Genomic DNA, 13,176 nt, shown 5'->3' on the forward strand with positions numbered 1-13,176 from the left:
TTCTAACAGATCTGCAGGGGAGTGAGAAGTTCCACTTTGCAATATTTTAAACTCCTCCCTGTAGAACGCCACAGGGAGGAGTTCTCAGCCCTATGCTTAACTGAAATTGCAAAAAGACTTACATCTCAAATAATCATGATTCACTTAACTAGTCTGATAATGAACACTTATTTTACTTTCACTTAATAACACTTATTTTACCTTCACTTAAACGTTTAGTATTCTATTGATCTAACAGTAGTACATGGACACAAAACAAAGCAAAAACCAAAATGCCACACACTATCACATTCTAGATTTAAAAAACTATCCAAACCTTTTCTTTCCAAAAAACAGGAAAAGATAGATAAAACACTCAACAGTGGTAAAAACAAAACAAAAAAACATTCTCATCCTCGGGTTCTCAGATCCGGTGAGTTACCTTGCCCAGACAATGCCAAAGCAAAGAAAATTTCAATTTAGACAAATTCAAATTCGGAGTATGCAGACAGGTAAATAGAATAAATCGTCGAGGAATACGTTATATGAGTCAAATTTTAACTTTAAACAATGGAAATTGGCTGGTAGGCCGCGAAATGAAAGGTAGAATTGGTAGCAGATGAACACGATTGTCAAAAGCCTATCCTACACCACACTCTAAATCAATATCTATCGAAACCGTACACCACGAGACCGAAAGAGACAGAAACCCTACGGAAAAAGTACCTCCTTCGGATATTCATCTAAACTGACTGTTTCTTTAAGCAGGTCCTTCCACCCATACCACGCATCAATATACCGTTTGCCGACGCACATATATTCCTGTTTCTTCATGAAGGAATCCACAGGTTCAAACCCGACGTGGTTAACATGATTTCTTTTCTATATACTTATCACTATTCATATTTTTACCTATTTGCGAACGGAATCTGACAAGTGGGATGCGTATAGACCAAGCACGCTGTAGTTCTTTCACTCCCGTATCTTCATACATTCTGTTCATTACTCAGTATGTGCGCATATGGAACAAAGGCACGGTGTACCAAGGATTAAAAAGATTTACATTTCCTTTCTTTAAAATGTACATTTAGTTAAATAATTGTGAATTATATTTCTTTCATTTACATATTTGTTATACCTACAGTGAAATATATAGATAATTTGGAACATAGTTATGCCTTGAAAAAGGATTTAAAACATGTCTCTACCTTTGCCTAACAACAAGAGAATTTGAAAATGCGCGCCAAGTGTAGTGTGTTTCCTTACTTTAATGAAAATCAAGGAAATTATTGGTTGTAACATTTAATTTGATCCATATAGATGTTTGTATGTGTGTTTACACACTCGTAAATAAATAAATTTTATCATATCAACAAGCAGATCATTTCAGATTATAAAACATACATACAAACATTTATATGAATCAAATTAAATGTTGCAACCAATAATTTCCTTGATTTTCATTTTCATTTTCAAATTCTCTTGTTGCTAGGCAAAGGTAGATACATGTTTTAAATCCCTTTTTCAAGGCATAACTATGTAAACTTTACTACATAAATGATATAATATTCGAATGAATGACTAAAATATAAGGAAACATTGACAGAAAATCAATAACCAATCAATTAATTTCTTTGCATTGCTCACATTTATCACGGGAGCATGAAAAAATATTAATAGATATTCATTAAAGGTATTAATGGTTATCCTGCACTCCCGCCAAGGAACAGATTTGGTGAGAAAAGTCAACAGCACGCTCGGTGGTCGGTCCTCTGTGTTAGATCTTAGAAAACTGAGCTCCGAGTTTCCCGTAAGAGCAGCGTGCTATATTCATAATGATCTTTGTATAAAGGTCTGTCAGCTCTTTAGGGATACAAATGTGAGTATTACTCATGTAGCAGACTGATATGTTTTGATAATAAATAAAATAAATGTTGTTTTCTCCTATATATATGTGAAGCGTAACATATTTTCTTTGCCTGGAAAAATTTAACTTGTGTTTGCTGCTTAATTATGAATAGTGTATTTTGTGTTAAGGAAGTAGCCTATATGATACTCTGATAAGTTTGACACGAGTAACAAAGATTACCAATAATGTTATAATTTCAGATGTTATATGCTGATGATTGTCTATTTATGTTATATGAATGCGTATTTATATTGTAAATCATACATTGGAGCTGTAAGAGTTTTGCAATATAACTAGTGGATTTGTTATGGACTAATGTGGATTAATCTTATTTGTGTAAAGTACTCCAGTTGTTTTTAATGAATTTGTATTTAGTTTGGTGGTGGTGGTGGTACTCCAGTTGTTCTTAATGAATTAGTATTTAGTTATATTATGATGAAGATGATACTAGTACTGATGATAACAACAACAACAACAACAACAACAACAACAACAACAACAACAACAACAACAACAACAACAACAACAACAACAACAACAACAACAACAACAAAATGATAACGATAGCTTTGATAGGAGACAAAGGAATAAATAAACATATAGGAGCAGCAATACTCGAACCAACAAAAGCACCAGCAGGGCGCGCGTACCTGCATCTCGGCTCCCTCGATGTCCAGGGAAAAGAAGTCGATCTGAGTGACCTCCAGCGCCTGCAGCATGGTGGCGATGAGAACAGTCTTCACGAGTATCCCCTTCTTGCTGCCCGGTACCAGGCGCCCAAGTGCTCGAATTGGCCTGGCAGAGTGCAGGAGTTAGAAGACGGTTGATTAGAGGGAGGGAGAATAGACGGAAGGATTCAAGTATATTCATGTATAAATTCGCAAGAACGTGGTTTAAGCTATTTCCCATCGCATTAATATGTTTATAAAATTCGCCGTCACATTATTCGTGACACACAAAAGAATGAGATCGATAAAGCAATTGACCGGAATAGGGATCTTCTCGTGAGATGAAGAAAGTTCTTTCAAGAAAATCTAGCAAGCTGGACATTAGTAAACAAGGAATCTACATCAAAATTCACTAACTTCTTACCGTGCGTCGGCAAGTTTCTAACCTTCTCCATGAAGTCCATCGAATGTTTAATATGGCTATCAGGAGATAAAAGGAGATAAAACACTCGCTACCCAAGAGTCTAATGAACGGGTAACTGAGTTGCAAGGACGCCCTGTTTATGAGTTTTAGGGAGGCCATTAAAATACGGAATAGAGGGATTTACTGTTTTAAAACAATCAAAGACATTTGGCAGCAATACGGTTGAGATTTTTACGAAATGGTTCCGTGACAGATGGGTAAGGATTGGAACGCAGTTTTTGATACGGTGAATTGTCGTTCAGGAGGGAATGAGCTTTGCTTATATAATCAGATTTATTAAGTGATTTGGTTGACAAAAATAACGTCGGGTTAGCCTTTGACACCTTTAAGGTAGCTGTGGATTTATTTTGCTTCGCAATGATGAAACTCTCAATACCTTTGATATAATCTAAAGAATGATTAGCGCTGGGTTTGGTAGCTAACGATAAACCAAAAGTTCGATTTCATAACGTGAAAGGGAATAAGACGATAAATTTACGACCGATTTAGTGAGCGAAAATTTACACCACGCGATACGTGAGCAAAGATTATTAAGTTTACTGCAGAGCGATTTTTGATGACATTCGCTTTCAAAGGAAGATCTACGCGCTGCAGTGGCTAAAAGGTCAACATACTGAATTGGGGTGACTTCTCTACTTAGACGTGCGAAAGAAACGTATCATCTACACCTAATTTAGCACAACAGACGCTATCGTATAAACGGTGACGCTCACAACTAAAAAACGGAATGCCTAATATAGAACTATAAAAATACTGGCCAAAAGAAGGGGGACTCACCTGATTTATGTGATAATGAGAATTTTGAAAAGGATATATAGTGGTAGAGAGACAGAACGAACAAAACCTGAATCAGGTCTCAGGAGGAGGGTCAAGGTCGAGGAGTCTGGGGAAGGCTTTGCTAACTAACGAGGAGGTAAGGTCATCCAAGCTCATTCAGTTAAAATTAGACATTTTTCTTATTAACAAAGCTTCTGGCATTTTTCTTTCACACGACTTTGCCGATGAATTAATTTAGCTCTATTATATATACACATATACATGCCTATGGATGGGTGGGTGCTTCATGTGCAAGGTGATGTGAAGCGATGGTGTGGTAGCCTAGATAGTGTTGAGTGCTTGCATGCCTTCTCTCTTGCAGCTGCCACCACTGGCTAGCCTAGTGCGAAAAAGGGAGTAGCTTTGCCGAAGTCTCCCCTGCCAGGTCACAGCCTCTCTGTCATCAAGACTTCTTGATGACAGTGCCTCCTTGTGGCCACCCATGGGTAACTAGGCACCTTGTGGTCCCAGGCTAAACTGTGGGGGATCTCGGAGCAGCAGGAGGCCCCAGAGGTACGCCCTAGCTTCATACCAACTCCTGCCCCCTAGCCATCCTGGGGTAATTAGGTGGTTCTCCCCAGAAAACCCTCCGGCAATGAAACAAATAAATTAATATGCTGGAAAGAAAGCCCACCCAGAAAGAAAGGCGGGCTGTGCGTCCCACTGGGAGGGCAAATCTTGGGGTGCAAGATGGGAATGAGAGTTACTTGTCTCACCTGAACCCTGGCAGGCGCCAACCATGAAGTTTGTGGGGGAAAGCCCTCGGAAACCACAGGCGGACGGGCGGCTTGGCCTTCTGATCAGCTCGCTCATTCCCACTGATACCAACATGTGCTGGCACCCAACATAGAGTTATCTTTTTACATCAGTGCAAGCCAATCTTGAATCTCCCTCACTACTGGATGTGATGAGTTTAAGCTCTTGATTGCTTGCAAGGCACTACGAGATTCACAATATATTACAAAAGAATGGTTCATAAGATTTCTAGTCATCTTAACTGCTGCAAGGATGGCATGTAACTCTGCTAGAGAAAGACTGCCAGATGCAGTCTTCCTTCTGCTCACTGCTGCAAAGCCCACACCATTTTCAGACTTTGAACCATCTGTATATATTGCTTCTGATCCTTGGTACTTAGAAATGTGCTGAAGAATTCTCTCTCTGACTTCTGCTTTGGATTTCCCCCCTTTCCCAATTCCGACCAAATCCAGCTCGACTTGATTAGTCCAAGGGAGGAATTGGGGAATTCCAACAGCCAGAACCTTAGTGAGATTTAAATTTAGATCTTCCACAAGATTCCTCATTCTCCTACCATAGGATCAGCTATCCTCAAGGGGGTTGAAAACCAATCTGGATGTAGGAGATCCTGAATCCTTTGTAGTCTCGTGTAGTAAATCAGGTTCATGTAGTCCAGGTGTAATGGATGAGGTGGTTCTCCACTTTCATCATACAGGGACTCCACAAGCAAAGACCTGAAAGCCTCAATACAGATTCTGAGAGCTTCATTATGAACCAAGTCCAACGTCCGGAGAACAGTGGGAGTTACACATGAATAAGCCTCACATCCATAGTCAAGCTTATTATGAATAAGCGCTCGGTAAAGCCGCAGAAGCGTTGTGCAGTCTGCACCCCAAGACAAATGTGAAAGAACCCGCAAAATACTAAGTGCTTTTGTAGCCTTCACTTTTAACCGTTTGATGTAAGGCACCCATGTAAGCCTTGAGTCAAAAACTAGACCCAAGTACTTCACCTCTTGGACAAATTGCATTGGGTTTGCTCCTAAATAGAGGGAAGGATGGAATTTTCCTCGTTTAAAGAAATGTATATCCATGGTTTTGCTTGGAGAAAATTTGAACCCATGGTATGTTGCCCACTGTACAACCTGATTTATCGCAGTCTGCATGTGTCCTTACACATCCTGTAAGCAGTACAGTGTAAAGTCATCCACATACAGATTACATGAGACAGCACTTGGAACAACCTTTACAATATCATTTATAGCAATAGCAAACAGGGTCACACTTAAGACACTCCTTTGTGGGACCCTTTCCAGCTGATCCTCCAGGTCAGAGAAACTGTTTCCCACCCGAACTCTAAACTTCCTGTTAGTAAGGAAGCTTTGTATGAATGTCATGCAGCTTCATGAGTATGCCCTGCTTCCATGTTGTATCTTAAGCCTTTTCAAAGTCAAAGAAGACTGCTATCATGTGATGTCGCTGTGTGAAGGAATTCTGTATAGCAGTTTCCGTCCTCACAAGTGCATCTGTGGTCGTTCTCAATTTTCTAAAGCCATATTGATATGAGGTCAACACGTTTTCCTTTTCTAGCAGCCATGTCAACCTGAAGTTTACCATTTTCTCCATCAGCTTGTAGATGTAGCTGGTGAGAAAAATTGGTCAGTAATTTCCTGGTGTAGAAGCACCTTTGCCAGGTTTATGAACAGGAATGATTATAGCCTCTTTCCATGTGGATAGCACTGTGCCCTCCCTATAGATCCTACTGAATAGGTCCAAAGAGAACTTCTGGGAGCTCTCTGGTAAGTGAAATATCATTTGGTATGAAATATCGTCCCTTCCTGGGTCAGCCTTACTGCAGACCTGCAAAGCAGAGTCCATCTCCTTGTGCAAAAATGGCAAGTTGTATGTAAGTTCTGCTGTAGTATTACTGAAGAATGACACTGGGTGTCGTTCCTGTTCAGCCTGAAGAGTGGAGAATTGAGCAGTGTAAGATGTCCAGAGGAGATCTCTGCCATGGATTTAGCTAGCTCATTTGCAACATTTTTTTTTTGTCTGTGATGATTATGCCATCTATCTTCAGAGCAGGTTGTGACATGGATGTGCTCTTTCCAGGGATCTTACGTACCTTGTCCCATAACCATGCTATGGGGGTCCCAGAGTTAATCAAGGATACATACTGTCTCCACGACGTCCGTCTAGCCTCCTTTAGCACCCCTCTGGCTTTGGCTCGGGTCTTTTTGTAATGAATCAAGATTACAATGCTGCGGCATCATTTCAACTGCCTTAATGCAGCTTTTCTTGGTCTGACAACTTGTTGGCATTCATCAGACCACCATGGTACGGGAGGTTGACGGTACTGCCCGCTACTTTTGGGAATGGATGCTTCTCTGCACTCCATTGACTGGAATACCATTCACTTCCTGCAAAAGTATTGGAAAATGGTCGCTTCCATGTAAGTCTTCCTAGCAGAGGAGGGCCCTGTGGATGTGGCAGCAGCTGTATCTGTCACCGTTGAGGCCTCTGGAGCCTTAACTGATGTCTTTGGCTTTGGCTGATGGCTTTGGGAGGAGGAGTCTCCTCAATAGACCCTCACTCCTACTTCATTTCTGGCGGAACAACTCACCGGAGGCAGAGTCTCCTCAATAGACCCTCACTCCTACTTCATATCTGGCGGAACAACTCACCGGAGGCAGTGTCAGCAATTTGGGACTGGGTTTTAAAGGAAGTGACAGAGTGTGTCGTGTAAGAAGCACTGGAAGGCAAGGGTTGGTGGGAAGTAGGATGGGCTAGAGCAGAAGCAAAGGACCTACCTGGCTGTTCAAACAGCACACGGGCATGTCGCTTTGCCTCTGGAAAACTAACTTTCTCCTTGCTCCTTATTACCAATTCTTCTTTTTCAAATTTGTACCTTTTACATTTTCTTTAAAACGGCAAGAGTTGGCTCCATGACCATAACCCTGGTAGTGGAAGCACCGCACAGGGTTGGGCACACGTGGTTTTACCTTTAGGTGGTACCATGCCAACTTAACTGATTCTGGAAGGACTAACGTGTTAAAAGTTAGAAGGAGAGCAGGTGTCGACTGTTCCAAACCATCAGCTTTCTTCTTAAAACGTTTTACTGCCACTACATTAAAATTCTCTAGTTCCTCTAACAGTTTCTCCTCAGAATACCTCATCAGGTCTCGGGAAAAAAAACAATTCCCTTACACTGATTGTGGGTTTTGTGAGGATAACATGAAACTTGAGCCCAAGGAATGTCGCATATTGCACGTAGACGGTCACTCTCGATTGGTGACGAAACCTCAACTATCAAGCTACCATCTGGCTGTAGGGTGATGCGAGGATCTCGTTGACATACGTCAACTATTTTCTGATGTACTTCAAAAATGTCAAGATCCATGACTGATGCACCATCAATGGTCTTCACTACTAGGTACTTACTATATGAAATACTTTCATATTTACCAGGTAAGATTTCCTTAATGGACTGAGGAGGACTTTTCTCCTTCTTACTTGGTTTGGGATTCTGGGAAACATTGCAATTCCCATTCTTGCCCTTTGGAAGCTGGAATGGTTCCAGTGTGACATGTGATGTTCCAGAGGGAATAGCCAGGGGATTGTGTAGGTCGTCAGGGAGGGAGCTAGATCTTTGTAAATTTGTAGTACTCATACAAATTAGAATTCTTAATTTTCTCACCCTCCCACCCATGGAGTCCAAGGAGTGGAAGCTATAGTTGGGACTCAAAATCTCCCAACAGCCACAGGGGTAATGAGGAAATATACGCAGCCACTATTGCAGTGCTGATGGCAGTCGCAGACCTATGCGCTACCAACTGAACAGTGCCTGCTTGACCCTAGCCATATTTGACCAGCCGATTGACTTGACCGGGCCTTGATCAAGCCACCCATCTAACCAGAATAGAGGACCAAAGAGGTGTGTTGTTAGCTGCAGGACGCAACGTGCAGCATTGCTCAACCTCAAGGTAATACGGGACGCCACGCACGACAAACACACGTGGGAGAGCTCTCCCTGGTCCAAGATGGAATGAACCAGGGGTGGGTGCACCATTCCCTCTCATAGGCTTTGGTGCACCAGGAAGCCATTTTGTCTCATCCCTCACTGGTGACCCCTCCAGTATGGGTAGCCCTCTGGTCTGGATTTCACTAGATCAAGCCCCCCCCACCACGGCAAGGCGTCTTCCGTTAGGGGGGATACTGCCAGTTTTTCTCTAAGGTAGCGAAACCTGGACGCAATCCAGTGTCTTGGAGTCTCGTCTTGATGCCTTTTGTAACAAGGCCATTTCTTAATAAACGACCTTCGCCCTGCCTACCGAGCCCTGAGAAAGTTGAATTCTAAGCCATTCTCACAGATGACTGCAGTCCGATCAGCGGTTGGACGGATCATCTCAGATCATGTTGGGGTTCGTGAATGTTGGGCTGAGTATTTTGAGCAGTTGTACCAGGTAGGCCCTCCAACATTTAGCTTGGATGCAAGCGATGTCACAGTACCTGTGCCTGACCCACCCATCAGCATGAAACCTCCTACCCTAACGGAGGTTAGGATGGCGATTTCGAAACTGAAGAGTGGGAAAGCTGCAGGCATATGTGATATCCCTGCCGAACTGCTAAAGGCTGGGGGTGAACCTATGGCTCGGAGCCTGCATACAGTTCTGACTGCCATCTCGCAGTCTGGTACCATTCCCCCTGACCTGCTGAGAGGCGTGGTCATCCCTCTCTGGAAGGGGAAAGGGGATCGTTGGCATTGACGTGTTCGAAACGTTACGGTCGATTTCATGTTGTGGGTGTATTTCCATGCAAGCATACGTACATACATATATACACACACGCATGATATATGTGTGAGCACATACACATACAAAGTAAATCTAATCAACCGTCTTCTAATTCCTGCACTCTGCCAGGCCTGCTCGAGGACTTGGACACCTGATACCGGGCAGCAAGAAGGGGATACTCGTGAAGACTGTTCCCATCGCCACCATGTTGCAGGCGCTGGGGGTCACTCAGATCGACTTCTTTTCCCTGGACATCGAGGGAGTCGAGCTGCAGGTACGCGCGCCCTGCTGGTGCTGTTGTTGGTTTAAGTATTACTGATCCTACCTATTCATTTATTTCTTTATCTCCTGTCACCGCTATCGTTATCATTGTATTATTATTATTATCATTATCATTATCATTATTATTAATAATAATAATATTGTTATTTTCACTACCACCACCACCAAACTAAAGACAAATTCATTAAAAACAACTGGAGTACTTTACACAAATAAGATTAATCCACATTTGTCCATAACAAATCCACTAGTTATTTGCAAAACTCTTACAGCTCCAATGCATGATTTACAAAATAAATACGCATTCATATAACAGAAATACACAATCATCAGCATATAACATCTGGAATTATAGCATTATTGGTAATCTTTATTACTCGTATCAAACTTATATGAGTATTATATAGGCTATTTCCTTAACACGAAATACGCTATTCATAATTAAGAAGCAAACACAATTTAAATATCCAGGCAAAGAAAATATGTTACGCTTCATATATATATAGGAGAAAACAACATTTATTTCATTTATTATCAAAACATATCAGTCTGCTACATAAGTAATACTCACATTTGTATCCCTAGAGAGCTGACAGACCTTTAGAATTTGTATCCACTCCTACAGACAAAAAGATCACTATGAATATAGCACGCTGCCCTTAAGGGAAACTCGGAGCTCAGTTTTCTAAGATCTAACACAGAGGGCCGACCACCGAGCGTGCTGTTGACTTTTCTCATCAAATCTGTTCCTTGGCGGGAGTGCAGGATAACCATTAATACCATTAATAAATATCTATTGATATTTTTTTCATGCTCCCGTGATAAATGTGAGCAATGCAAAGAAATTAATTGATTGGTTATTGATTTTCTGTCAATGTTTCCTTATATTTTAGTCATTCATTCGAATATTATATCATTTACGTAGTAAAGTTTACAGCTCTTCCACACTCGTAAATAAATAAATTTCATCATAACAACAAACAGATCATTTCAGATTATAAAACATACATACAAACATGTCTATGAATCAAATTAAATGTTACTACCAATAATTTCCTTGATTTTCATAAAGTAAATAAACACACTACACTTGGCGCGCATTTTCAAATTCTCTTGTTGCTAGGCAAAGGTGAAGACATGTTTTAAATCCTTTTTCAAGGCATAACTATGTTCCAAATTATCTATATATTTCCCTGTAGGCACAACAAATATGTAAATGAAAGAAATGTTATAAATCACAATTGTTTAACTAAATGTGCTTTTTAAAGAAAGGAAATGTGAATCTTTTTAGTCCTTGGTACACCGTGCCTTTGTTCCATATGCGCACATACTGAGTAATGAACAGAATGAATGAAGAAACGGGAGTGAAAGAACTACAGCGTGCTTGGTCTATACGCATCCCACTTGTCAGAATCCGTTCGCAAATAGGTAAAAATAAGAATATTGATAAGTACATAAAAAGGAAATCATATCTCAGGAACAGGTGTATAATATATACCTCTGAAAGCTCTTATTTGGCTGTACCCACGGCTTATAATAAATTTAACACGTATGAAGCAGCAGGAAACAACTTTTAATTTCCTAGGGCAATAGGCACACATTTTTTCGGTGTATATAAATTGTTGTTTGTCAAGCATGACACATTCTTTTTATCATTAATTCAATTTATTTTTCAACAATGTCACTTTCATCTCATCATCTCATCCCCCCTAAACACACGCACACACACACACACACTCATTCTTAGTGACAAAGAAAGGTTTATATCAAATGGCTTTCAAACACCAATTACATGCAACGGAAACGAATCGCCTCTCACTTTAGATTTAATCAGAAGTTCACTCCGGCAGGTTCTGGCGACATTTCCTTGGAATGAAGTCAAGATTCGACTCATGTGCATCGAAGTTAACCACGTCGGGTTTGAACCTGTGTATTCCTTCATGAAGAAACATGGATATATGTACGTCGGCAAGCGAGATATCGACGCGTGGTATGGGTGGAAGGACCTGCTTAAAGAGACAGTCAATTTAGATGAATATCCGAAGGAGGTACTTCCGTAAGGTTTCTATCTCTTTCGGTCTCGTGGTGTAAGAAGGTTTCGATAGATATTGATTTAGAGTGTGGTGTAGGATAGGCTTTTGACAATCGTTTGCATCTGCTACCAGTTCTCTATCTTTCATTTCGCGGTTACCAGCCAACTTCCTTTTGTTTAAAGTTAAAATTTGACTCATATAACGTATTCCTCGACGATTTATTCTATTTTCTAGTCTGCATACTCCGAATTAGAATTTGTCTAAATTGAAATTTTCCTTACTTTGGCATTGTTTGGGCAAGGTAACTCACCGGATCTGAGAACCCGAGGTTGAGAATGTTTTTTTTACCACTGTTGAGTGTTTTATCTATCTTTTCCTGTTTTTTTTTTTTTTTTTTTTTTTTTTTTTTTTTTTTTTTAAGGAAAGGTTAGTATAGTTTTTTTTTTTTTTTTAAATCTAGAATGTGATACTGTGTGGCATTTTGGTTTTTGCTTTTTGTGTCTACGTAATACTATTAGATCAATACAATACTAAACGTTTAAGTGAAGGTAAAATAAGTGTTATTAAGTGAAAGTAAAATAAGTGTTCTTTATCAGACTAGTTAAGTGAATCATGATTATTTGAGATGTAAGTCTTTTTTGCAATTTCAGTTAAGTTGCATCGGTAGTATATCGCACTGTTATTGTTATTATGACTTTTAAATAAAACACTCAATTACTTACTAGATCTCAGGCTCACGTCTTTCAGTGTTCCACTGTACCTTTGAGCATTCTGACAGCTTCTCATGTACTCCAATAAGCTGTATTAACAAATTTACAAAAGATTTTCCATATCACTGACTCCACATCATTCTTGATGCACAATGTGTACCACATTGCTCATGAGTGTATACTACGGTTACATTTCATACCCCTTTGGGAAGAGCAGATATACCCAACGATGGGAACCTCTGCTTCGGGCCAGTCTGATGATAAGAATAAAAAATATACATACCATGATGTATGACAAGGTTATGGCCATATATATATTACTGGACGATGAAACATGCTTTCTTGTCAGACATAGGATGACCCAATCTGGAGTCGATTCTTGAATAAGACTGAAATGAGGAAAAGAAAGTTAATAACTGTTACAGAACAGTGTAAATTAGTTCAAATACTTTTCAACCAAACGCCCCACTCCCCTTGACAATTAGCTACCTGCACATACCCACCTGTAACTTACATATGATTAGAATTCAACACATATTTTAGACATATGGTAGTTTTTCATTATAAAAAAAATAGAAAATAAAATCAAACAGCAAGAGATCATGTTTTTGCAAAATCGATTTTTGAAAACAATGTAACAACGTAAATGATGAAAAATATTAATTTATATAACATACATGAAGAGAAAGGGAGGGTTGTGGCTGCACTCGGTTTATATATGTAAGAATAGAAGTATGTGTATTTCATTCAAATACACACACACACACA

At 40.0% G+C, this 13,176-nt stretch overlaps 1 protein-coding gene across 2 annotated transcripts in view; it reads left to right on the forward strand.

Moving 5' to 3' along the window:
- The window catches only part of LOC119595677, a 35,940-nt gene extending 23,842 nt beyond the window's left edge, over positions 1-12,098 (forward strand). The window contains exons 5-6 of one of the 2 annotated variants that reach the window (XM_037944791.1): positions 9,513-9,657; positions 11,516-12,098. In XM_037944791.1, the coding sequence (XP_037800719.1) occupies positions 9,513-9,657; positions 11,516-11,725 (355 nt within the window). In that variant the 3' untranslated portion in view covers positions 11,726-12,098. The remainder of the gene's footprint in view (positions 1-9,512; positions 9,658-11,515) is intronic. The other variant, XM_037944790.1, reaches the window with a different exon arrangement.
- Positions 12,099-13,176: the final 1,078 nt, after the last annotated feature.

This window comes from Penaeus monodon, chromosome 36, assembly GCF_015228065.2.
Source record: "Penaeus monodon isolate SGIC_2016 chromosome 36, NSTDA_Pmon_1, whole genome shotgun sequence".
Taxonomy (NCBI): Eukaryota; Metazoa; Arthropoda; class Malacostraca; order Decapoda; family Penaeidae; genus Penaeus; species Penaeus monodon.